Consider the following 26,971-nt stretch of genomic DNA (forward strand, 5'->3'; position numbering starts at 1 on the left):
GTGTAACAGCTCCGCCCACGTTGGGAGTCGTCACGGCACAGAATGTCTCCAGATTTATTCCGAAGATAGATGGATGATTAACTTTTTTTCCCAGAAGAAAATGAAGGTCCCCTTTATCTTTTCCCCATGCAATATGAAACCGGCCAGAAAGTATTTCAAATTAAAGTTACTTAGAAGGAAATGACTGAAGTTGTTTCTTGGATACTAGGTAGCGGTCTATGGCCAAGAATTGCTATAAAAGCTTGGTGCCAAAGCCATTGTGGTACGGTAGGATGGGGCCGATCCCTTTCAAAAATGCAAAAATGATTGTGTCAGGCTTTGAGTCCGGGGGTCGTAAAATTGGGATTTTTCCTGAAATGAATAACGATCTTTTATATACACCAACCTCTGAGATATCGAATAGTGCCAAAGGACCGTGGCACGCGTGATTGCGAAGGTCTACTCGGCGCCAAAAGTTCTTTCTCAACGCTTCATTAAGGTTTCGAGGGACATATCGTCAGAGTTGTATTGACCAGAGTCAATGATTGTAGGTCTTCGTACGGCGGTGACACGTTTCTGTAATTTATTGCATCCCTAATGCCACAGTTCGTCCCTTCAAACCTGTGAGCACGGACGTGTATAATAAAATCTGAAATCGCAATGCCCTTAATCAGCTGAGCTTATAGAGTCATGGAATCCACTCGCGGCCATTTTACCCAGCCGAATACAAAGCTTTCCTGGCAATGCCCGCCTTTGTTCTTCCTGACGTCAATAGTAGGGAGCCAACCCACGCATTTGTATTCGGCTCGGTAAAATGGTCTCAGTTGAAATGACAGAGCACAAAGTCACAGTTCCATCACCTTGAAAAACTGAGATTTGGCAGGAACTAGGTTGCAACACCGAGCTTCAAAATTGAACAGAAACGAGATAGCAACCCATGCGTTTCCACTGCGAACTTTGGCCTACCATGAAAGGGCTTATCAGCCCGAAGGTCTTTTCACAGCCATCAAAATGGACTTTTATATTTTGGCCTCAAAAAGTGGGTCACCAGCTACACTGACATATGACAACGACGCGTGGCTTAGTAAAGTAGTTGACTCACACGATCACTTTGGAGTATGCATCCATGATGAATGGTGAAGGTGTGCAAAGCGGTTTGTATATTACATCAATAAAAGTTTAATTTAACCGGATTTTCCAAAGCACGGAGACAGTGTGAATCTTTAAATGTTCTCGCACAATAATAGTAACAGTATTACTAACAGTACTATTGTTGTAGAACATTTAAAGACCCCTCAGTACTATTGTTGTAGAACATTTAAAGACCCCTCAGTACTATTGTTGTAGAACATTTAAAGACCCCTCAGTACTATTGTTGTAGAACATTTAAAGACCCCTCAGTACTATTGTTGTAGAACATTTAAAGACCCCTCAGTACTATCGTTGTAGAGCATTTAAAGACCCCTCAGTACTATCGTTGTAGAACATTTAAAGACCCCTCAGTACTATTGTTGTAGAGCATTTAAAGACCCCTCAGTACTATTGTTGTAGAGCATTTAAAGACCCCTCAGTACTATTGTTGTAGAGCATTTAAAGACCCCTCAGTACTATTGTTGTAGAACATTTAAAGACCCCTCAGTACTATTGTTGTAGACCATTTAAAGATCCCACACTGTCTCCGTGCTTTGGTGAATATGCTCTTGCTTTGAAACGATCATCGAGTAACTAGGCATTGGAGGAATGAAAATGTTGCTGATTTTTGGTTTTTTTTTTCATTCGTAAACGATTCCTCGTTCCAGGTGGTGGTGCCGTTTCTAAAATGCTGGCACCACAATGCTGCCTTTCATTTCCAGGGCAAAAGTGACAACTGTCTGAGTGTTCCCACACCCTCCCTAAACCGAATACGCAACTGAAAGATGCACGTCCTGCATACGTCATTAGCTCTGAAACTGGTAGGGTCACCATGTCGTGTGGACTCTATGTTCGCCTGCTATACATGTAGGCTGACGCGTTCCAAACCGCTAGACTTGAGTCATTTGCCCCGATATATGGGTACATCCGCACTGCAGTCGCTGTACAGTACGTGGTAACGTTAAGCCATTGTTCCCTATCTTATTACTATAATTGTGACACCATAAAAATGTAGCTGCCAACTCCCACTCTACGTGCGCAGAGTTCAGATAAATAGCTGTCTTCTTAAGTGTGTATGCCCAGAGTTGGTGAGGGACCAACTTAACTGAGCTTTTTTGTGGAAGTGTCTATTGACAGTTCGTTTTGACCCTTTCATGTCATTTCAATTCTACAGTGCTGTTGTCAATCCGGATACGTGCTGAAGGCCATTGGTACTGTCAGACAATCCACTGAGCTAACAGGCCGCACTACGTTTGCTAGTTCGAGCACGAATGACGAAGCCAGCTGCAGAGTAAGTTCGCGTGCAATACGTGGTTCGAGGGGGTGAATTGATTTAAGTCACGTCTAGATGACTTGAATCCAGGTGGCCCGATTTTAGTTTGTCTCTTGGTAAAAAATGAAATGCATTTAAAAAAAATTTTTACTTGAGTTGATAACAGGAATTGTTAATGTTTGCATTTTCTCATTGTCTCCACACTGCATTACCGAATTGTATAACGGGCCACATACTCGAAATCAAATAATCCTCTTTTCATAAAGTGATGCGTTGTCGAGTCGGAATAAAATTATCTACAAAAAAATTGAATTTGAAAGCTGACCAGAGAAAGCGAATTTGGAGAATTCCATACCAGTTTCTGTCTTAAACCACAATCGTTAATGTCAATGAGTTATTTTAGACGACCTATTTTTGAATATGAGAGCCAAGTGTGGCATACTTCAGTAACTGGTCAGCAAAATAATGAAATAGAACAGGTACAGAAGAGAGCTTGTCGTGTTATTCTGGGTTTTGAATATGTAAATTATCTTGACGCTATTGATAAATTGAACCTACTGACACTTGAATCTAGACGCCAGAACATTCTTTGTTCTCTTGTTCATTTTACTTGCCTCCCAGCCGCTCTGTTCTTGTTGTTATTTTCTTCAACTGGTTTCATTTTTAAATATAACTATCTATTTTAGGTTGTAATAATTATTTTATGTATTTGTATTCAGTTTTGTTTATGTTTCATATTAGTAATGACTATAATTCAGCCTTCTGGCTGCCATGTGTCAGTCTTTTATCAAATAGATAAATAAACCAGTGAATAGAAGTAGCCAATCAGAGTAAGAATTTAAAGCTCATTTATCCCTTACAGACCATAGAAACTGGTCCCCTGTATGGAGGCCTTTAGAGCGATGTTTTGAATTTCCTTTGTAAGTTTCGTTTCTTTGATAAGCTAGTAGTCAGGAAATGTTCTGAAGTAAAATGCTACTTTTGACTGATTTCACTGCCCCAAAGGTTCGTGGTTGCATTAAATGCACGTCATGCTTGCAATCAAATAAGAATGTCGAAAACGTTTATCGTCACGTAACCCAATGCATGGAAATAATTCATTGTCAGTGAAACATAGTGGAAATGTAAGCGAAAGGACAGAAAATGGACATCTCCACGCTGAAGTGGAAATTTGGTCGCTAGTACACTGTGACCGACTGCGTCATCTCAGGTAGTTCTGGACCAAAAAGGTGTTCTTTGACAAGTGTAGAAGGCCCAGAAGAAATCGCATTCGAATTGCTTGATGGTTTTTTTTTTAATTGTAAAACATTTTGCTTTAGAGTGTGGATGTGGGGAGATCCCAGCGCGCCCCAATTTGCAGACAACCGCTATGATGTTGCAAAAAGTGCTCTATTTCAGGTACAGTAATGTCTGTATGTACTTAATTATGTCACACTTAAAAGAGAGCGATTGTTACATTCCTTTTTGGTGTTAACAGCTTCCGCTTCCAAGGTGCGTGGAATTCCAAACAAAATAGTCAACCTTCTCAACCTAGTTAAGACACACACCTGATCAAAAGAATATCGATTTCGCCTCAAGAAATGTAACTGGGATGATAGAAGTGACGGATTCTGTTAAGACATTATAATAAATAACCTAGTGATGACCATCCTTTCCACGAGTTCAGGATCCTCCCCAGCCCCAGCCAGGTGAGGATGTCGAGTTTCGGCAGGTGGAGCTCCATGTCGTTTCCACTGAGAACGAAGCCGATTCCGATGGGCTAGGAGCAACAGACTACCCCTGTCGTGTCTTTACACACACCGGGAACCTGTTGGAAATGCGGGTATGCACTCGCCATATTATGAATATTGCTCAATTTGCTCCAAGGTCATTATAATCAAATGTCGCAACCTCTCCATCGAGCCTGTAATTTCCAATGATCAAAGATTGCACGGTAGCAAAGCAAACAGTTATTAATTTTACGAGGAATGTTTTTGCGTTTGTGACAACATTCATTGAGAAAGGGGACGAAGAAACATGGAATTTCTTGAGCTATGGTTTCATTTTTCAAAAAATATCACTTTCGTTTTCATTTTGCTTCGAAAAAACATCACTTTCCACCAAATTGCAAGTATTTGAATTTTTCCTCCCGGCAGGATGAGATGTGCGGGACTAAAGAATGTCATTACGCCACCTCGACCCAAGAAGCTCTCCGCATTTATGCGAAGATCTACTCTACTTTCTCCAAGTTCCATAAAACCAAGAAGTTTCTGTCTAGATGGATAGGCTCACCAGTCTACCGGAAGGTAAGTTAGATGACCAGGAAGTCGTTGCAGGAAACCGATTAAGCTTACAAAAGGGACAGGTACCGGTAGTGTGTGTTCAGCACCTTGAAGTGTTCATTCCGAATAGCGTGTGGTCTAGGCTCTGTTCATGTTACCCACTGACGGCTGCTTAAACTGTATTGCTGACCTTAAGCACAAAAGTAAAAGAAGCAAGAATTTGCTGAGTGTAAGAATATCTCACGTACCTATCAAAGCAAGGGCGGATCCAGGATTTCCCCGAGGGGGGGGGAGTGATCGCAGATTGTCTTCCAGGGAGGTGAACTAAAGCTATAATGGTACAATGGTCGTACGGCGTGGGGTCTGGAGCCATTTTGCATTGTAAGGGCTCTGTTTTGCAATTTCCCTCCATTTTTCCTATCCCTCCTTTCTTCTTCTTTTTATTTAATATTTATGTACATTCTAGGTGAAAAAAGGAGCGCATGCGCTCTCAAGCGCCTCCCGACCAGCCCCTGCACAGTACCAAATCAAAAGCACAGTTAGCAATTTTATTAAATAAAAAAAAAGGCCTTCTTTAAAAGTAATTGGGTAAGTGTAAATGGAATCTGACAACAGCTGAGGATGATATTTCTACAAACTCTCGTCATAAAATAATTAGCACTGTTAGAGAGGTATGTATTATTAGTGAATTTTTGGCAATAGTTGCATTGAACTTTATCCAAAATCTGCCTTTGATTTTTATCCCACAAACAGCGTCCTCACTTATCAGGCGTATAAATTGAACATGAGGAAACGCACGTTAACCTATCACGACACTCAATCAGTATGAAATTTGAGACTGGAGTATATTATCTCCTTATAGTTTTCAACGGTGTGTTTTCTTTGCAACTTTCAGCAAGCGATGGAAAGAGGATTAACAGACGGGCCTGCGATCTCGGATGAAGTGACAAGGCTCGTGGAGTACCTTTGGCGCGAAGCCATGGGTGAACTGAGAGAAATCTTGTCCGTTCCCTACAGGAAAATTGGTGTACTAAAAGTAGGTACAGTGTGGCACCGAGGGACTACATACACGTGTTCTGCGTGTTCACTGAAAATTGCGTATATCGGTAGTCCGAGTTGTTTTGGCAGTCAGCGTCATATAGTTCAGGGGAAAAAGTGACTTTATCATGGAAAAAGAAAGTTTTATAAGTAGCAACAGTGTGAATTTTAGTCCTCTCTTGAATAGCCAACATCGACAGCATTTTGAGAAAGGCGTCAAACCTAGTTCACTTAATTTTACGTTGGATTGGTTATTTGATCAAAAGCCTGAAGACTGAAGAAACAGCTCCATGGAGCTTTAAAATCTAGTTCCGCGAATCAACTTTTAGGGACTATCCTCCAGTTTACATTTATTTTTCTTCTGGAGACGAGTATAGGGCCTATGTGGCTGATTTCAGAAATGTGGCGGTGTGTCTTGAATAGTTGTGTTGACTCGAATGTTTATTTTTTTCAGGTTGAAAAGGCTGAGGGTGTTCTGCTACAGATCAGAAAGATAATAGATGCAGGTGTCACAGACCAAAGTCCACTGGACAAGCTCAGTGAAGAGTTCTATGCACTGATACCCCACAAACAACATCATGCAATATGTCTGCACACCAAACGAGCTCTGGCCAGCAAGCAGGAGCTGTGTCAAGTAAATAGACCCTATTCACGAGGAAGCCATTTTTGAACTGGTTCCCCGAATCCATTATATTCAATGTAAACTGTCAAATGGGATGGTGTCAGACTATTTTGGGTTCCAAGCCTCACTTTCAATTGCAATACAAGATGGCAAACACGTGAAAACAGTCTAGTCAAAGTCAAATTCAGTTCCTTGTAGTTTCAAACAAGTTCATTTTAAATAGTGTGACCATAATTTTACTCAATTATAACTTAATAAGTAATTCCATCCATTCTTTCCGGGCATGATACATGTCTACAAAGATTGCAGTTCACTGAAATCAGGAGACGCGTGCTGGCCTATGGCTCAAATACATAATGGCAACTTGTGTACCGTCGGTATCCACTGCAGATGAAGCGCGTATGGCGATTACTAATTGCCTGAGATGAGAAACTGTGTACATTGTAAAATTTAAAAAATTCAAAATAGACCAAAGACTTTTAAAAGTACAGCATACGTTAAATTGTGCCCGCTTGTTTTCAAGTGGGGGATGCCTTAAGGATGGACTTCTTTACTAACAAGAGCAAGCCTTTTCCCGATGTATGCATGTGTATGAAAGGATAAACAATTTATACTCATAATCGTTTGTGTTGACTCACATTCCTGAAGCTGATTCACGATATCGTGACGGTGAGTGAAGCGACCGACTGGTCTCAACGGAGCAGCAGTCAGTCCAGGTACCGTGCCTTACAGTGCTATCTGGATTGTCTGGCGCCCGACCACCCCGAGTTCGTCAAGGTGGAGTCCCTGGTGAAGTCTACTGTTGCTAGGTATACTGGCCTATACTGTTGCCCACCAAAGCACAAAATAGCAATCATGAGGTCGATTTCAAATCTTTTGTCTAGAGCTAGGTTTTCCCCCGGTTGCGAATACGTGGAAGTTTGCCCACAGCAGACATAGCCAGAACACTTGGAGCAGGGCCCCAAACTTATCGAAACTTTGAGACATCAGCTCTCCAACGAAGCAATCATTAACTTGAACACATACCCTGTCACGGAAGTCTGTTTGAGGGACGCCAATTGGGCAGGGCAGGAATTTACCGACAGTCGAGTATGTTTTAATCCAAGTGTATACATGGGGAGGGGACAATTTCCTAAACAAAATTTGGAAGCTGACCGCATCATTGTATATCTTTGTTTATGGAGCATGGATGGATAAAACGTAATTTAGTAGGCCTAGTGTGTGTAGACCTGATTCTACCATCGTTGATACTCAACTGAATTTGAGAATTAAAGATTTGAGGTTAACTAAATCACACAAGGGAAGGGTGAGAAAAAAATGAGCCAGGGTGAGTTTCCAGCTACTGGTCTCAATATGCCATCAAACCCTTTTTATCGTTGCTAGATGGATAAATGGCTTTGGTTTTTTTTTCAGCGATGAGCCTTTGGAAATCAAGCGCATTTTTGCAGCAAGTCGAGGGGTTGAGGAAGCAGTGTACGTCCATGAAATTGGTAATGATCGACTCCTCTTCCATTCTTCAAGACCAGCCAACTTCCTTGGAATTCTGTCTCGGTGAGAGCACTTGATATTAGTCTAGTTGTAAACAAGCTTACTTTGGTTAATGTAGCACTTAAAAGGAAAGGTACCGATTTTGTCAGGTGCTTTATGTATCCAGACACACTGAGCGGGCTTTTGGGGGAGGAGTTATCTGGCCCGCCTTTTTTTGAAGTGCAGTTTCCGTTGTAACCTTTCCCTCGCCGTTGAAATGGTTCAACTCACCATGAAGAATCCTTGAACTTATTAAAGTCAAAGGCCAATAAACAGATATTTTCCAAGAGAGCAGCTTTCTCAGCATACCACAAGTAAACAACAACTTTGACTTTAATCTTGTACTTTCTCCTTACGAAAAGGAAATCCCTGGCCCACCATAAACTATGAATGGAATTATCTCTTGTACCCGTACATTACAGCTGTGCTGAGGATAGTCTGCCTACAAGTATACTCGGTGCGGGACTATTTTGGTTTCGACGACCTCATACTTTTTTAGCTGATTAGTGTTTCCGAGGTCCAATCATTCTACCCTTAATCAACCAAAAAGGTTTTAAAAAAATAAAACGCGGAGGAAAGTAGGGGGCTTCCCACATAAACAAATAACCGTTACCAGCGCTTGATTTCATTTTAGCACCGATGATTATTCAGAGCAATGAAGTGGGCACAAAACTTTCGTATCGGTAAACAGTGAAGCTGTGCACGTGCATTGAGAAAAAAACCACACAATGGCATTGGGAACGACATGATTCAGAAAAACAAGGTTTACTTTCCACGTGGCTTATTCCTGGTAAGGACATACATATCTTGGATATTGCCTCAACTCTGGAAGGCCTTGAAAAGCTTTGGCTTTCCGGTCGGGCAAATATCGAACCCTTCAAGTTTCTGGAAAAACATTTGCGATAAAATTTGCGACTAGTAAATTTATTCATGACATGTGGAAAAAATATTTACGACCTCGCAAAAATATTTACAACTGGTCGTGAAAAATATTCGTAGTTAGTCGTCAATAAATTAGCGACGTTGCGACAGTATTTGCGACTAGTCGCGAATTTATTTTTAACAGCGCGCATGTGTAATGCCGTGACACTCTGATGTCCATTGTCGAAGCACTTCATGAAATCTTGTCTTTCTTCAAATGCACATTGAGAAGCTAAAAGCAACTCTCACGACGTACTCAGCCAATGACACTTTGCACCGTTATTTTCTCGTGAATTGCCCCTATGTAGTATGTACTGATAATTTATACTGTCTTTCGTTCACTTTAGCAGAACCTCCGACCGCGAGGTTATCACTTCCTGTTAGCGAAGCGTTATTTTAAGTTATGGTTAGTCATTGGCATTACTTTTACATATCGTGTCGGCTTATATGATAAAAACATGGCCTTGGTACAATCACGGTAATATATCTTCTTACTAAGTATCACTGATCACGTGTCCTTTGGCAATATATTTGAAATCATTGGTTATCTTCATCGATTCTGCGTGGACTTAAATGTGGTGAGAACATTTTTAGCAATGAGGAAGAAAAAGGAAAAAATATCGAACTGATAACTGCCACATTGAGCGACCTCGCGCGCCTGGCAAAAATGTACCCACAGTGCTCTGCGCGTCGTTAGCTGTGACCCCGCGTGACGTATTTCCTTCGCTAAAATCTGCGCAAGGCCATCAGCCCTTCCCATGGCCCTGTGCGGGCGCTGGGCGACGAGCCAATGTCTATGGTTAAAGTGGTGCAACCAAACCTCAGGACCTTGTCCCAGATGGTTGGCTGGATTGTGTTCCAAACCATCATTGTTCAGGCGTTTTAGTCGAACAATATTCAACTGTAATTATAGTCGTCACTCGAACTTGCCCGACTGTTTAGCTATCGACCTTGCAGGTTTCCGTGGGAATGGAAAACGTGACCCTGATGTTAGAACGTTTCAGAGCCCAACGTTAATTCAAAGCAAAGAACACAAACGGAAACAGAAAAAAAACATGGCTTCCCAACTGAACTGTGAAGATTTTCAAGCAAAAGCTGTTGTTGGACTCTGGTTGTATCAAGCCATGGAAAATGTTCATTGTCTCCAAATAATTCGTTTTATGAATGCTTAGAATGAATGAGGACTTTAGTGGACCTTTGACACCCATTTTGGGCTTCGTGCTTGCTTTTTTTGGGGGGGGTAGGAAAACCTGCCGGACCCCTCTTTGAGAAGATTATAGAACTGTCTGTGCATTTGGACGAGAACTTAGTAACAGTTGGTATTTACAATGCAGAAATGTAAAAAAAGTATCTTCAAAATGGAAAGAGCTGTGAGAAAGATCTCAGAAACCTCGCCGAAGGGAATGAAAGAGCAAGTCAGCGATATGTTTCATGCTACGCGTTGTGACAGATGGGCAGAAATTGACCAATAATGATATTTATTTGGGTAACAAGACAACCAGAAGACACAGCGGGCCGCTCAGGAGAACATAAAAGTTTAAAAATAAACTGTCGCCAAAAGGTGTTTGTCTCCCAAAATGCTTCTAACAAACCCTCCAAGCCCCTTGTCGGACACCAGAGTTTCGAGATATATTAACATGCTTTTGTGACAATCGAACAGAATGTTTTTGCTGTCGAAATCGCTGTACAACCCGGAGTGATATACGCAGCCAGTGAAGGACGACTTTTTGCTCTGTTGATGCAGTCGGAATATTTTCAGGAAGCAATCGATCAAACTCCAATTTCTGTTTTTAAGACTCTGAATACAAGATTGTCATAATGAACCTGATGTGATTTTTTTGCTATCTTTTGTAGGGGTCTTTTGCTCCCGAAGATTGTTGTGGAAGTGTTTGGAGGCTCCCGGAGGGATGCGGGAATGCTTGGGAGTGGAATCTACTTCGGCGACAGAGTGAGGTACGGATGAGTACTGTAGTTCAGATTTGCTTATGAAGATCGAACCAATTCGGTTCAATATTATGAAATCTCTCATGAAGGTCTCTGTTAGCTATAAAAGCTTCGTGGGGGCGCCGCTCTAGCATCATTTGTTTCTGATACCGATCCTTCTTGAATCAATTTTCGATTTATTTTCTCTTTACAGTATCTCTCTCGCATACGAGAGGACCTTCTCAAATTCCATTTGTGCATGGGAAAGCACCTCCTGATAGCTTTTCAAGATTAATGTTACCGTTTTAGAAGGTTGAATTTCCGTGTATCTGATTCCCTTACGTAGCACTGCACAGCAATACTCGTCACCCAGCCTGCAGACTGGCACCAGACTAATGGTTGTCAATAAAGTTGCCCTTGGCAACATCAAAGACTTGAACCAGTTTGACTTAACCCTAGACGAGGCACCTGAAGGTTACCATAGTACCCATGGCGTTAGCAGAACAGACACGAGAGAGTCAGAGTTCAAGGTATGAAAGTTTGTTTGCGTGCATGGTTTTTACTTTTATCTATTCGTATGCTATCAATATCTATAAACAAAACTCGCTTAGCCTTGGTGGCCCGTCTTCATTATTAATTTGGATAATTTAATCACTAAGTTTGAAAACATTTTATGAGTGAATGAATTGATTATGGGACACAGCCTACGTTTGGCCAAACGGCGCCTATAGTGTAAAAGACAGTCTTGGCGTCCAAATATCTCAACTCACGTCTTCCAGCTTTGCGCCCGTTGAGGGCATCCATCCGCTGAGTGAATGTACTCAACTCCTCTGATGTCACAAAGGAAATTCCACCCGCTGTTGATTTGTTTAAATGGATCATGGATGAGGGATGGACTCTCCTAGTGTGTAAGTGTGATTCCCTTCCTCTCTTCACTCTTCTTCTAATCAGGATGACGAGTTCGTTGTGTACGAGGCCAACCAGCAGTGCATCCGCTACCTGGTAGAGTTCGTCTTACCTGGGGACGAGGTGATCGATATGCCTCTCTGTGAGACGCCGCAGGTCGATGAAGGCATGGAAGAGCTGATCTTCTGCGAGCAAGCCCAAGTAGAAAGTAGCGCCCTCCCTTCTGACATCGGTAAAGATGCAATGTGTAGCGTGTCTAATAACGACATAACATAATGACTGGGTCTCGCATAACATGACATTTTACCGAGCGGTGTAGCAAAGAGGTGAATTTAGCACAGAGTTTTTGCAGTAGTGGCATATCTAAGATTTTTTAGTCGGAGGTGCAAATGGGAATCTTTTTCTTTTGAAACAATTTCCGGATATTTTTCCATCACTGGAAATTCTTCCAAAGAAATAAAGGTGTTATTATCATTTGGATTTCCTTTAGCATGGACTGTTATCTCACTTTTTTTGACTCAACATTTATTTCCGTTTTGCAATGTTTAGATCAAGTTATACACAAGGTCAATAAACGAAAGTTTTATGAATACAAGGGTGAAAGTTAAATAAGACCATGAGACCTTGAAATAAAATGGGGCAAATACGGAGGCATATTCAGACGACAAAGTCTTATACAGAAATGCCTTATTAAGACAACCAAAAGAACCAGACAAGGAAGACTGACAACAAATTATACATGAAAAAGGCAATTGCAGAACAATACAGTCAATACAAAACAAGGACAAAAAAAACCCAACCAAACAAACAAAGACGAACCAATAGACTGAGATGTAACAAAAAGGGGAATAACCGAACGCTAGAAACGTTAGAAGAACAAAAGGAAGGTTAAAATGATAAAAGAGAAGGAGCTACCTCAGATAATCAGAAACTGGGTGTTTTTTGTTGCTATTCACTTCACAGATTTGAGTGACATCGACTGTGCCAAGGACCCGGTTTCCAGCATCGAAGCTGGTTTGGTCAACGCCAATGAAACCTCAGAGACTGTCACCTTACAAGGCGTGCACATCAGGGCAAGAATACTGGACCTCGTGGCTCAGGTAACACAAATACTGTCGCTGATGAACGCGACACCTATCTGCCAAAGCTGGGTATTGGGGTAGACAAAAGTATATGTGATTAGACGCTCTCACAGTGCATCGGTTCTTAAACTTGAGGTTTCGGTTTCTAAATCTTATCAGCCAATCAGCCTATGGACATGCAAACACATGTGCATTTTGAATATTTTTCTATGGTGTGTTCACTCTACTTATTATGATTGTTCCTGTCTTTACCTGGGAATTTTCTTTGGCATATTTTTGAATTCATTCCATAAGCTCTATGCACATAAAATTTCTTCGTTTTCATATTTCTTGGTTCTTTCCCGATTCTTTTCAGGTCGTGGTCCTACAAGCCTACCGAAATAACAGTCGTGAGTCGATGGAGGCAAAGTACGTCTTCCCCATGGACGAAGCGGCCGCTGTCTGCAGCTTCGAGGCGTTCATCAATGACAAACATGTCGTTGGTGTCGTGAAGGAGAAGGAGAGGGCTCACCAGGAATTTCGCAAGGCCGTGGAAGAAGGCCACGGGGCCTACCTCATGGACGAAGAGGCTCCGGTAAGTGGTATTACCTTTATAGCTGGAAATGAAGAGGTACATACGTGTCTATGAAAGACACAAAATCTAAGTGATTCTGATTAAAATGTCGACGCGATATATGGAGAGACCAGAAACCATTTTGAGACAAAAATAGTAGCACCTGCTGACATATTTGTCTTGATGGAGATACCTTTTCGTTCACCTCTTTCCTACTGTTCTCAACTGGTTGTTTAATAGTGTTTGAGGATGCAAATGTTGAAGGAAAATATCTTTTGCTTGTTAAGGGTTCATTCCTAATTGGGGTACCCCTTTGGTCAGTAGAACAGAATATCGATTTGAGGAGACGGCTTCTCCTCAAATTACGCGTCGTTTTATGTGGCTGAAGAAAGCTGTACTCAAAACTTCTCTTATGCACGCAATAACAGATTCTGAACAATTCTGGGTAATTGTTCTTAATTTGTTGGACCTCCTCTTTTTGGATATAAAGCCCAAAGTGGGTGCTTTGATTCCGTTCAGTAAAGAATAGCAGGGGTTGGTAGATGACCAATATTAACATCTGGGAAATTCTTGCAACAGGCTGGAATAGGCCAATTGAAACATGCCATTTTGCCTCTCATCATAAACTTTGAAGGAAATCTATATTTCCTAGGAACAACAAATATTGTTCATCCCTAATCAACAAGATTTTTTAACCAGTTTCGCAAACATAAAGGGCTAGTTATCTCGAAAAATTCTAAACCTGGCGGCTGAAATTTGAGATTCTGTGCTTCAAACAAGCATCAACTCATTATGAATGAACACTTTGCTCTATTTTATATTAAAAAAAAAATAAAATTATGGTTTTTCAATTTTTAACCAAAATTAGAATGTACATTAAATCGCACGAGTTCCTATAAATCGCATTGTTTTAAACTAGCACTATTCTTAATATTCGGTCTTAGTTAGGACTCTAAAGTCTTCGTCTCGGAAGAGTATGAACTTGGTCTCAGGTTTCGACTTTTCGACTAAATCGCGCTTCATAGAATAATTCGTCAATGAAACCACAACCGGTATGCACTTGTCTTATGAAGCTCAAAGAACCGGCTCGGGAGAAGGGTGAGATGAGGCTATCGGGCAGACTAAAGAAAACTCAAAAGAAATCAAAATGTCTGCTCCCGTGAACATTTAATAAGGCCACCGGCCTCCAACAAAATACGAAAAGAACTGTACACGACGACGTGACGGAGCCAACGCCCTGTAGCCAACTGCACTGAATAAAGGCCACGGCTTGTTTTTAATGTCACGGAGAACAAAAAGGAAAATTACAAACATTTTAGGTGGCAGCTGTGATTACGTACAAACGCCACAGCACTTGTATATCACAGAACCGAGTCATTTTCGTTTTTACGAAGTAACGCCTAAGTGCAGTATGCGACCACTTAACACATTTTCGGTCTCAGGAAACCACACCCATCTTTATTTCACTAGTTTAAAGGCGTTTATTGAATTTCTCTGTAATCCCACAAGCCTTCGGATTATAACTTGATTCCTCTTAGACGTTTTATGAAACGTTTTTATCCAAACAGTAAAATATGGAAGGGTTGCGTAGCACCGTGATCAGAATATCGACAAGAATATAAGATTAAGTCAGTGCTCTGAAATATATGATTGCCGAGCTGAGTACCTTCTTCAGCGCAAGCAGATTCAGTTCTGAATGAACGCGGAAAACTCCCCGTTCATTCCCCCAAAAGCAGCGTTTCAAGTTCGAAAGTTCTGTACATCCGACGACACTTTTCGCAGAATGCCTGTACGGGTGTATACGAACATGTGCGTTAAATTTTGGATTTCTTAAATTTTGATATTTTTCAACTTGATTTTGGACGGTATACTTGCCTTCTTCTCCTCCTCCGTAGAACGTCTTTTCCGTCAGCATCGGCAACCTGCCTGCCCACTCCGATGTCTTGATCAAAGTCACCTATGTGACCGAGTTGGCCGTTGAGGACGGCCGATTGGCCTTCAATCTCCTAGGCAGCGTGGCGCCATGGAAACGGCAGGAGGTTATGGCTAAGGGTGGGCCTAAGGGAGAAGACACGGTCGACGTCGACCTCGAGACAATCTACAAGTAAAATTCTACGCTGGAACAATCATTTAGTGTACATTAATCTGAAGATGTCATATAAAAATTCTGGACTCGTAATGCCCTTAATCGGCCGACAAAGAAATAAGTAATTGAAGTAATTTTCCTATGAGGTATACACCTGTAATATTATTGAGGAAGAAAAATAGAAAATAGAAAAGAAATTCTCTTTGGCATCTTTTAATATCAAAGAGACTTTCTAATATAAACTTTGTTTGCTACATATAGACCATCTATGGGTTTCTATTTTGTTCAAAAACCTTTTTAAGCCCAAAATGGGTCGAAACGTCAGACTGCTGCATTGTATGTTTTAAAGTGGGCGTGGGTATACATGTATATTGAAATGACTCCACGCTCACAAACTAGATAGGTTTACAGTCTCCATTTATCGCTGTGTGAAATTTGCAGGAAATAAAACATAAGGGCAGATGTAACTGTAGTAAAGCATAGTACACATGGTCAAATAAGCGGTGTATATTTCAGGTTTTTTTTTTACCTTTTCTGACTTTCTTCATAATATTTCCTGTTCAGAGAAGAATCCGTTCAAGTTGCGGTTACTGTGGCGTCCGAGATCACCAGCATTGAGTCTCCCACACACTCCATTCTTGTCAAGGTGAGTTGCACTCTGATTTTAAAACAAACGAGAACAAAAAAGTGGTATATACTGGAACTTGTACAAGATTTTCAAAAGCTGCAATCAGATATAATCACATTAGAGACAGGCATAACTTTGTAGTTAGTCTTTTTGCACTGAAAAGTTATTTTATGTTTTGCAGCGAGACAGAAGTGAGGCTTCCATTCAGCTTGGTAAGGACACTAAGCTGGAGGATGGGTTCCAGCTCTTGATTGGTCTGAAAGAGATGCATAAGCCCAGGATGTGGCTAGAGGAACATCCGGGAATGGAGGAACAGGTAACTACAAAACAGCCAATGAGATCTAAATGTGGGTTTGTGCTTTACATGTGCCACCCTTCGGCCTATCTATGTATTCTTTAGCAGACCAATGGTAAGACTTTGGCCAAATTATTACATGTGTGTTTTACGGCTGTCTTTCATAGTACCTATTTAATGGCGCAAAGCCCCAAAAGAGGTTTTCAGTTGTTTTTCTTGCTGAAAAAAGAATACACAATAATACACCCAGGCCTATATCTTAAACTGTAGGCTAGATGTAGCCGTGAGTCCCAGTCTCCTGTGGCTAACTTAAAGGTGCGAGCTTGAGAAGCATGAGCTGGGGGGGGCAAAGTTCGGCCCAATCCTCCCAATACCACCTCAACGACGAATCCATGGTGCCCCACTGTATCTATTCACTTGATTGTATTTTCAGTCGTCTGTTTCTCTTGTAGGTTCTCTTGTCTTCTCCAATGTCCTGTTTGTCCTTCTGCTTTTCATGTTCTTTATTGTGTTCTAAGTTTAACGTTCTTCTTCCAGGGCTGGATTCACTTGTAGGCCTATTTTATTGTTATTTTTAATTTGTCGTTTTATATGAATTTCACTGTTTTATCAATTTTATGATTGAATGATTCTTATTTTTAGTTGGGCTCCGAATATACCGACGATATGATCACAATCGTTAAAGGTTGTACTATCCTTGACGGCCGCTGCTCAATCTTTTATTAGTTTATCTGAAATTTCATTTCTTCAATGCAGGCAGCCATGGTAGTCTTCCATCCAGATTTTGATGTTGGCTCTCTGAAAAATCCAGACATGGTTCTTGTTCTAGACTCTTCCAACTCGATGAAAGGAGAACTTTTAGAGGAGGCTAAGAAACTTCTGTTGCTCATTCTTCGAAATCTTCCAGCGCGGTGCACGTTCAATTTCATCTTCTTTGGCACAGGTATGAGCTAAGTTTGCATCACTGAATGATTTCGTGACTTTTAGAAAGGTTTTACATGATTTATTTTGGCTCATTTAATGTCTCAGTGTTTTGTTTTGGATAGATATTACAGTCACTATCAATAGAGGTTCACACAATCGCTTTTGCAAGATATATGTGTCTTGTCTTTCTGATTGTGATTATTCATCGTCGTCACCCGAACTGACACCGATTGTCCAATCACGTACCTTAGTTAGTAGTTTTTCTAAAGGACGGGTGTTAAGTGACTGATTTGTAGGGTCGTGATTTGTGACGTTCGTTCTGGCGAGCGTCCTGTGGCAATGTGGCGCCTATTCTCGAAGAGATGATCTTTTTCTTGCATGTTCTTCTCAAAGTTTTGTCTGAGATATCAATATTTACATTAAATAACATTTGACAAAATATGCTTAAGGGTTTCCCTATGTCTTTGTTATCAATTCTACTCGCCGATTTTCGGGATTCAAGAGTTTGACGAACTATTTCCCGAGAGCCAGCCAAAGACATCGGCCAACTTGAAAGCGGCACGGGAGTTCATCAAGGGCGCAACCGCCGAGCAAGGCTGCACCGATTTCTGGCGCCCTCTGCAGTCCAATCATCTCTTGAAATCAAAGAGCACCCTCAGGAACTTGTTTCTGATCACCGACGGCCACCTCAGCAACGAGGAGGCGACGTTAAGGGCGGTGGGACGCCATAGAGCCACCTCCAGGGTGTTCACTTTCGGGGTCAGGTAAACACCGCCTTTGGCAGGGTGTCGAAATTGGCTATTGGCATCATGATGCATAACATAATTTCTTGGATCCCTTACTGGATAGAATGTGTTCGCACAATAACAAAACTTTCCTTTGTATGTGACACCTGTGCAGTAGTATAGAGTCCCCAAACAAGGCGCACTTCAACATTCATTTGACTTTCCTCACACCGCTTTGCCAACCTTCTTTCTTGGTTACAAACTGGTACTATTGCCTTCATGATACATGCTTTGAACCTTCGTGAACAATTTCAGTGTCATGAAATTTCGTTCGAAATTGGGCTCGAATTCAGCTGTGTGTTTCCTAACGTGGTGCACTTGAAACAAAATCTCACAAAATCCCACATAAATATTTACAAAATCGTTTCAAGTTGATAAATTCTTGTTGGTACATAAAATCGAGATTTATGATCAGACTATTACAAGTTTGATGACATTTGAACCTAAAATATTGCTCCGTTAAGAAAAAGAATCCAAAAATGAAAGTGCACCACGTTAGGGGCCGCACCACGCTAGGACATCAGCAATTATGCTCACAGTCATTAAGGCAAAGTAGGCCTACCCACAGTTCTTTGCAGTACATGTTCTGCCTTCACAGGATTTGGGGGAAGCCTTTTGTATATACCAGTAGCTCTTAGTTCTTTCTAGGGCAGTGGGAACTAGCAAAGGTCGGATAATAATGACACATTATGCTGCACGGCTGATAGACCCAGCGCAGAGCCTTGCCTGGGATCTGATTTTCATACCATTTTGTATCACATATCCTTACGTTCACAGCAAAACAGCCAATCGGCACTTGTTGGCAGCAATCGCCAGACGAGGTGGTGGCGCGTTTGAATTCTTTGACACAAAGGCGAAATCAACTTGGGAGAAAAAGGTATAAATTTTTGAAATCTCAATGCTGATGCACAAACTAACATAGATTCAGAAGAAAGAATCAGTTGAGCAAGTTTCTTTCATCAGATTTTAGGTAAAGAATGGTACCATCGAAAATGTGTCACCTGTGTCCAATCCACTAAAGATACCACTGATGAGAGCTTGGAAAGTGCTGTGTATGTCGCAAACTATGTTCAGCAACGGCTGGTATGATACCCAGACCCAACTGTTGATAACCCCTTCGATATTTGCATGAGGAATATCTTGAGCACCACACACGGATTTTAATTTGTGGATTCTGTACAGATCAAGTTGCAAGTCGCTCGCGCATCGCAGCCAGCCGTGACTTCTTTGAGCGTCACGTGGGACCAGGCTGATGCTGAGCAACCACTGCCGCCTCCCCTCCAAGCCCCAGCCGAGGTCACGTCCTTATTCAGACACGACAGGCTCCTGGTCTACGGACTCGTCCACAAATGTCAGAAAGTAGGCACAATTACAGAGTATCTCAAAAGTTGCCCTCCTGTTCAGGGAAACTTGCATAAAATGGATTCATTATGTATCATTAAAAGACGAAAATAAAAAGAAGCATTTCGGAACGTATTGTACGTTTATAATTACTCACACCAGGCATACCCATGCGTATTATGTGATAAGTTATGTCGCATACTCTTGTCATATCATGGCGATGAAAATCAGGTCAATTTGACTTTTATCACAATTATAATTTTACTCTTCTTTATTTTCAGGCAACCCTGACAGCCGAGATCAATGGCAAGAAGGTTGAGATGGAGCTTTTGGCCTCAGATCATCTGAAAATGGCGGGAAAAGTATTGCCAAATAAACGTTTAAAATCTGATAGTTTTCTTTGTACAAAAATTGCAATTGGTTTTGTCAGCTGTCTTCCAAACCGTTTGTAAATTGAATATCCTACCATTTAGGGAGAAATACCAATGCATTTTAACAGACTACCTTGGGGGTTGGAATCATTTTGCTTCATTCCTTTCATTATACGTGAATTTTGTCGATGTGGACAATGAAAACATCTCTCAGAAAACGTCATTTCCATTGACCATTTAAAATAGCACAAACAAACAACAAGAGGATCGTCGTTTTCATCTCTGAATGGAAGAACTACAAAGCGGGCTTTCTTCAAGTCCATGAACATTTCATATTCACCCTTGGCACTTTTTTTTTCAAACGCCTACCTACTCAGATTATCCACCAGTTGGCTGCACGTGCCGTCATCCGGAATTGGGAAGAGGACGCCCTCCACGCTAATCGCACCGAACATGAATCGCTCAAGGATAAGCTGAAGGCGCGCATCGTCGAGCTGAGTATCCGATATTCGATCGTGACGCCCCTCACCAGTTTCATAGCGGTGGAAGAAAGAGACGAGGTAATGGTGGGTTGTGGGAGGGATTTTCGGCAGTCATTCAGCAGTGCATGCATAAAGTTAAGCGCTACGGACGTAGGCCATGTCGAGGGCATCAACAAGGGCAGGCAGGGCGGGCCCCAATCAGTCGTCTTTAATCACACTGAACAGGTTCCATTTGGCGTGAAATTAGGTGCTGCGTTCATTTTTATCGCTCCCCATCTAAAGAAAAATCCTAAGTATTAGCTATGAACTTGAATGGAGTCTGGCCCCGGTCAAGTAAAGAGCGGGACCAATTTGATCGGATATTAGATTTCATATGGATAAAGAGCGCAGAATACATCGATTGTGATGCCATGCAGTTCTACTATACGCATAGTCGTAGAAAACCATCAGTCGTCTGCGATGTCTTCCAACTTCAGTCTGGGACTTTCCAGTGGAAATTGAATTTGCTGTATTTTACGCTGTCTTCAGGACGAGCAGAAACAGCTCTTGGAGGGTAAGAGCCCACATATAACTCAGACCTTACAGAAACTTCTCGAGGCTGAAGATGTTGACCTTCTTACCTCTATCCAGTGGGAGGACCAAAGTCTGGCAACAAAAGAGGTGAGGGTTTCGGATAAAAATCGTACGAGCACCATTTTATTTGTAACTTGAATAAAGCGAACTAGCAAGTAGTCAAGATGTATAAGGACATTTTTTCGAGTCTTACTCGAATAAGCTTATTAATGCTTCTAAAAATTATTTCTCTGATTGAACTGAACAGAAGTAAAGTTAGACTCAATCTAATTTCGTACGGTTCACCCTATATTAAAAGTTCTTTCTTCTCCAGTTTTCACCTTTGACCCGCGTCCAGACCCTTCTTCAAACTGCCAAGGTGGCGGTGGATTCGTACTCATTCAAGTCGGCAGAGAAGTACTTTGAGGAGGCATACGAGTTGGCCAAAGACACACTTACTTACGCTCAACCGATAACTCTGAAGGTTAGAGACATCATTAATACTTTGCTCACGGTCACAGCCACGTGCCACGTGACCAGCACACGACGTCGTTCCACAAACAACCGGAAGGAAAAAAATATGAGAGAGATATAAAAACTAAACACACTCAAGCAAAATCCAGTTACCCCATCTCGTCCTTTGGATCTCAATTCCCGTTTGTCAGGTGGCTCACTCTTTCTCCAAGTTTTGTGCACGCGTCAAACGCAACATGGATCAGGCGTTTCAGCTTGTCCATGGGGCATTCCAGGAAACCAAGAAAGCTATGCCCGACCTCGAGGAACCAGAGGCAACAACCGTAGTTGAAGGTAAACAAAAAAGTTGCATTTCCCTCTCTCTAGGCATTGAGAGTAAAAAGAACGGACCTTTTGATTCGTCTATATCTTTACGTAATGCCCGCCTTAATTTCTTTCGACAGACCTTTCCAAAACGACCAAACATTTTGAACCTCTATCACAATTTGAAAGGAACAAAACATATATTTGATCTCTAGTTAGGTAGGAGTGATACTGATGCCGATATAACATGTCATTGTTATATTTTTTCAAGCGTTTGGGTTTATTTTTAATTCATTTAATTATTACTTGTGTTACGCCATTCAAGTTTCCACCAAACTCTTCATAAACAGAAATTAATTCATCCCACCAAACTTATGTTGATGCCCTGCTTACGCTTTTCGGCACTTTTGCCTACAGTGAAGGCCTAAACACCACCATGTTTATGGCAAAGCACTAGTCCTTGTCATAATTTGTTTTAATTTGTATTATCTTAAGTAGACACCACCAAACTCGATGACCTAGACGCTTTACAGCAAGCAGTGGAATGGGCAGAAACGTACGTATGTCAAAAGATAAAAGAAGCAATCCCTCTCTGTTTTGGTTGGCAGACAGTTCTCTGATAGTTTTCTTTAAATACAAACGAGTGAAAAAGTCATTCTCTTTTAGAGTGAGTCCCTTAGAAACCTCCAAAAGAATGAAAACAGCTCTAAACAGACTGAAAACCATTCCAAAGGAGCGCAATTGCCACTCTCCAGAGGAGCCCTATATGAGGGACAACTAGAAAAAAGTTTTTCACATGGCTCTTCTTTTCGTGTGGTTTTAACTCTTTTTGAGTGGTTTTCACCCATTTTAGAGTGGGTTTCACTCATTTTGAGTGGTTTTCACTTTTTGAGTAGTTATCACTCTTTTAGAGTGGTTTTCACTCATTTTAGAGTGGTTTTCACTTTTTCGAGTGGTTTCAATCATTTGAAGTGGATTAGTGACTCGGTCTTTTGAGGATGAGTTTTTCAGCTCTGGAGTACGTATCTTAATTTAAAATCAATAATTTCTAGAAAATATTGTGTGGGCTTAGTTTTATAGTGGCCCATATAATTGTTTGTAAGTCAATTTCTTTGTTTTATTTCCTATGTTTTCGTGAGCCCTATGCTTAGTGCATATGCATTATTGGAAAACCAGGCCTCGAGAGATGTTTCTGTATATCTTTTGTAATGATCAGGTGCCAAATGGAAATGGCACGGACGGAATCCCAGTCGCCGCAGCCTGTAGGTCCAGCTGGGTACAAATCCGGTGTCGTCTCTCACGAGGAAGAATCCGAGGGTGAAACCGAGTGGTTCATGTCGGTGGAAGACCGATGGCAGCCCGGCGACAGTGAGTTGGATGCTTCGATGGCCGCTGACGCGATACTGGTCACGTACGATGAAGTGCCGGAAGACCTACTCTTGTATCGTTCCACTGCTGTTGCCGAACCGTTGGAGCTCCTGGTGGAAGATACCCCCAGACAGCTTGTGATTGCTGAGACCATACTTTGTAGTAGCGACAGTGTGGCGATGCCAGAGCCTGAATACTTGGAGTTGCTTCAGGATGTCAGAGAGCCGGCTCTTCTAGAAGAAGAAGCTGTGGCGCAGCCAGCGAGAATGGCTAAGATGATTGAACGGGAGGTCTTTATACCGGAGGACGTGATCGAAAAGAGAGTATACATTCCGGAACCAGTATTTGCCAGTGACATGGTGGCAATGCCGATGCCCGAACGCCATGAGTTGCTGGAGGATGTGAGAGAGCATGTTTTCGAAGAGAAGGACGCTATTGCAGAGCCAGTTAAGATGGCCGAAAAGGAGGTCTTGTTACCTGAACCAGTTCCACAGTTTCAGAGGCACTACGAACCAGCTGAGGTGCTTGAACGTCCACGGAGAGCAGTCATGATGGCGGAGCCGCAAAAGGCTTCAGCGGCAACTACATTAGAAGACAGACTTGAGTTCTACGATCCAACAATAGAGGATGAATACAGGGAAATGAGTGATGAAGACGCCTCGTTCACCCCTCGATATAGAGAGGAGACCAAGAGGTACGGCGCCGGGCCGCTCACAATAGCTGCTGGGCTGTTCAAGGGACTATTTAAGGGAAAGAAGAAGAAGAAGAGCAAGGAGACAGACAGGGTCAGGGGGGACAGTCCGGGAATTCCTCCCCTTCCCCCACCACCAATCCATCTCGGCGATGTCTCAGCCCCTGTCCCTCCTCCGCCTCCCGGGGGAGTCCCCACCCCTCCCCAACCGCCCCTCGTCTTTGATGCAGACGTGGACGTTCCTCCCCCTCCCCCACCACCAATCCATCTCGGCGATGTCTCAGCCCCTGTCCCTCCTCCGCCTCCCGGGGGAGTCCCCACCCCTCCCCAACCGACCCTCGTTTTTGATGCAGACGTGGACGATGACCTGGCGACAGACACCCTGGGCTCTCCCGTGCTGGGTCCATCAGAAACTGTCACCGGCGAGGTTTCGCGCCTCATTCGACTACAATGTGAGGTATGCAAGACCGCTTGTCAGACTGCACAGTCAAGTGGATGTTTGACATTCAATCAAAGCTGCGCTTCTCGTGGCTTCGTATATGTTTATCAACACACAGACAATGAAAGACCTCAGAATTGATCGTCACTTGGGAAATTAGGTTTTGCATTTGCTATCAGTCGACATTTCGAACAAGAATCGTCATCGTCATTTCCTCTCTCAATACTATTCTTAGTCAAAGGCGTACCCTCTGAATGTTGCCAGCATTATTTTGTGATTTTTCGCAAGGGCTGTACCAAGAATGGAGCAGTGCATGTAGACCTTTATCTAAACCCATAAAACTTCTCCATGTCTTGGGGAGGAGTTCAGATTGTTAATCCGTATTGCATTTTTTCATCTGAAATGAGAAAGTTTCATTCAGCTTTTACAACTTTAAGTGTGTCATCAACTTCAAGATTCCATATTTTGCAGGATGGCTATTGGGACTTGGAGCCCGAGCTCGATGAGATTCTTGGTATCAATAGCTTGGACTACAGAGAACATCTGAGAGACAGACTCAAAGCAAGTAAGTCGTGTGCATGATGTGTGTCAATTCATCCATAAACTGTTATACAGTTTTCTGCTCGTTTTGGCAAATCTTATTGTAAACTATAGATGCCGTAAGGTAAATTCAACGCATAGTTTAAAGACATTTCGAAATGAAATAAATGCCATGCATATTGTGCGATAGGCATAGGCTTAGGATAGGTTCCTGACTGAGCTGTTTTACTGAAGCAATTTACCGTCTTTGAGGAGAAAATCCCACATAAGTTACAAACTGTTGTAGCAGAGTAGCTAGAAAAGGCCGAGCCCACTTGACTAAGTGTACGTACTTTGTCAGCTTCCCAGCTTGAAATGAAACATTCGCCCAAAAGCATTTGTTATGTGCTCGGCACTTTTCTGCAGTCCTATCGCAACACAGAGCGACCACGGACATCGGCAACAGCTTTGATGCCATCGTCCGACTGGTGGTGACGCTGATGGTTCGCCTCCATCTCCAAACGATGTCGGCCCAGGTGTCTCTCCCCGAGCCGATTGGCGCGCAAGTCTCCAAAGCGTTGCGCCTCGCAACGAGGTTCATCGAGAGGTTAGTCTGGAGTGTCGAAGATTGGCTAGGTGTGCACATCGACTGGGATGACCTCTCTCGAGAGCTGCGTAGCGGGTCGATTAAGTAGTAACCCGGCCAGCGGGGTTATAAATTTGAGGGCGAATCCAGATAAAAATTTCCGGGGGTCATTTTTATGGAGGTCAATTAATTTAAGGGCTTCTTTTGTGTAACCTAATGGTCTAGATGAGGTGTTATTTTACGGTTTTCTATAAATAAAGAACGAAAATGAAATGGATTTCTGTTTAAGTTTACGAAATTAAACTTTCAGCCTGTCCTTAGGAGACGGTCCCTTCTATTGTCCTCTACAATCCATCCACAATGTACTCTATGTGAATTGAGTTTTCGGCAAAAAATCACGCCGCAAGATCAGTCTAATCAAATGTTGAGATATTTCCTTGGAAGTGATTCACAAATTATACCTAAAAGCACTCAAACTGGCCATTTCGTTTTTTTACGTCGCTAATATTTCGTTAGAAACTTCGTGTTATTGTTAAATAAATTCAAATAGGTTCCCTTTAAGCTATAAACTTATACCTCGGTGTAGTTCACAGCCGGGTGTTTTGTCAGGCCCGTAAATTACAAGCACAAGCCCTGCAATGTGGAAGGGGGGGTGGGAGTATCGTGACACCCCCGTTGGTTATTTTTGTAGGCAAAATAATGGTCAGTCGGCAAAACAGATAAACGAAGAACGGAGAATGAAGATGAAAGGCAAGTAGGTGTCGGGCTTGGGAATCAGACTACAGTTCGCTCGTTTTGGGAGACAGTACGACGGCAAGTTTCATGCGGCACCCCCTCTCTGAAATGGCCTAGCGACGCCTGTGAGTCGAAAAGTCGTTTCGACAGATTTGAACACAAAATGCAAGTTGCACTGTACGTATTGTACTATGAAAACATGTCCAAATTGACAATTACCGCTTTTATTCGCTGCATAATTGTGCCAGAGTACAAGAAAAATTGCTCACAAGTACAACTTCTACAAAGAGGACCAGCCATACAGCACAAAAGAAAGGACTACAAAAGTTGGACCATTTTATTTAAAGTTTTGCCAAAGTATTTTGAAAGAAATCTAGTATTTCCATTTTTTTGTCAGGGTAACCTCTCATTAGATAGGACATTATACTCATCTTTATTCGATAAAAATTTCATCACGTAAGAAAAGAATCAGACCTATAAAGATGCGGTTTAAATAGACAATTGTTTAAAACAAAACACTTTTTATATGCATTAATGTTTAAATATGATGAAAACAATACAAAGGATGTCAAACCAAAGACTCATTTTAATAAAATGATACAGCTCTGCACTATTGAGTCTGGATTATCAAACTGCTTTCTACACAGCTTTTATAACATTTTTAAATTATATCTTCTTACAAAAATTATTGTTCGATTAAATAACAAAATGTCCTCGTAAGTTTTCTTTGTAATGTTGACAAATAAAATTAACCACACCCTTCAATAAAAGTGACTATTTAACCACGTTACAAGCTCTAAAACACATGTGTTTATCAATATCACCGTTTATTTGACTTCATTACATACTCTTGTGGGGCGTACACCATGCCCTTTTGATCATAGTTTGCTCCCATAGGTCATAGGTCATTCTTAGCGCCGCTCTGCTCCAGTTTTAGATAATTGATTACTCACAGAATCTGACATGCGCCAGCACTTGTAAGGCGCACAGTAAGAAATCACAATATCATGAACTTTGAAACACGCAAACAAAACTTAATATAACTGACACGATCAAAGTTCTCCCCCCCCCCGTGGCTTAGTATCCGGAGATGAAGAAGCATGAGTGGTTGTGTGAAGTGAACCCGCCCGTTTTCTCGAAAACTTTTGACAACTTTGCGCGTAGCACACCAATTAA

General features: G+C 41.9%; 1 protein-coding gene across 7 annotated transcripts; it reads left to right on the forward strand.

The window, feature by feature from the left end:
• Positions 1 to 864: 864 nt before the first annotated feature.
• On the forward strand, positions 865 to 26,427 carry LOC147798447 (protein mono-ADP-ribosyltransferase PARP4-like). 7 transcript variants are annotated; one of them, XM_087140345.1, is made up of 31 exons: positions 865 to 1,121; positions 1,779 to 1,931; positions 2,285 to 2,401; positions 3,703 to 3,781; positions 4,050 to 4,205; positions 4,519 to 4,668; positions 5,540 to 5,680; positions 6,137 to 6,316; positions 6,953 to 7,113; positions 7,718 to 7,855; positions 10,607 to 10,705; positions 11,022 to 11,205; positions 11,627 to 11,813; positions 12,545 to 12,681; positions 13,019 to 13,237; positions 15,112 to 15,320; positions 15,867 to 15,948; positions 16,112 to 16,246; positions 16,982 to 17,168; positions 17,652 to 17,913; positions 18,712 to 18,811; positions 19,117 to 19,293; positions 19,557 to 19,637; positions 20,024 to 20,206; positions 20,657 to 20,788; positions 21,015 to 21,164; positions 21,346 to 21,487; positions 21,953 to 22,013; positions 22,674 to 23,973; positions 24,427 to 24,520; positions 24,901 to 26,427. In XM_087140345.1, exons 3-31 carry the CDS (start codon positions 2,382 to 2,384, stop codon positions 25,167 to 25,169), a joined length of 5,415 nt encoding a protein of 1,804 aa, XP_086996471.1. In that variant the 5' UTR covers positions 865 to 1,121; positions 1,779 to 1,931; positions 2,285 to 2,381; the 3' UTR covers positions 25,170 to 26,427. The 7 variants fall into 7 exon arrangements, with proteins under 7 accessions (XP_086996471.1, XP_086996470.1, XP_086996472.1 ...); XM_087140344.1 differs by lacking the exon at positions 1,779 to 1,931 and having other exon boundaries at positions 865 to 1,133; XM_087140346.1 differs by lacking the exon at positions 1,779 to 1,931.
• The last annotated feature ends 544 nt before the right edge of the window (positions 26,428 to 26,971 follow it).

This window comes from Acanthaster planci, linkage group LG08 (genome assembly GCF_054643075.1).
Source record: "Acanthaster planci isolate LZ-2023a linkage group LG08, COTS_SCS, whole genome shotgun sequence".
Classification (NCBI taxonomy): domain Eukaryota; kingdom Metazoa; phylum Echinodermata; class Asteroidea; order Valvatida; family Acanthasteridae; genus Acanthaster; species Acanthaster planci.

Bases quoted from the DNA above. Each gene is read 5' to 3' on its own strand.
- LOC147798447 (XM_087140344.1), top strand. From the start codon at position 2,382: ATGACGAAGCCAGCTGCAGA. The intron at 4,206-4,518 runs GTATGCACTCGC...TCCTCCCGGCAG, and splicing joins GGAACCTGTTGGAAATGCGG to GATGAGATGTGCGGGACTAA. The intron at 21,488-21,952 runs GTAAACAAAAAA...TATTATCTTAAG, and splicing joins GGCAACAACCGTAGTTGAAG to TAGACACCACCAAACTCGAT.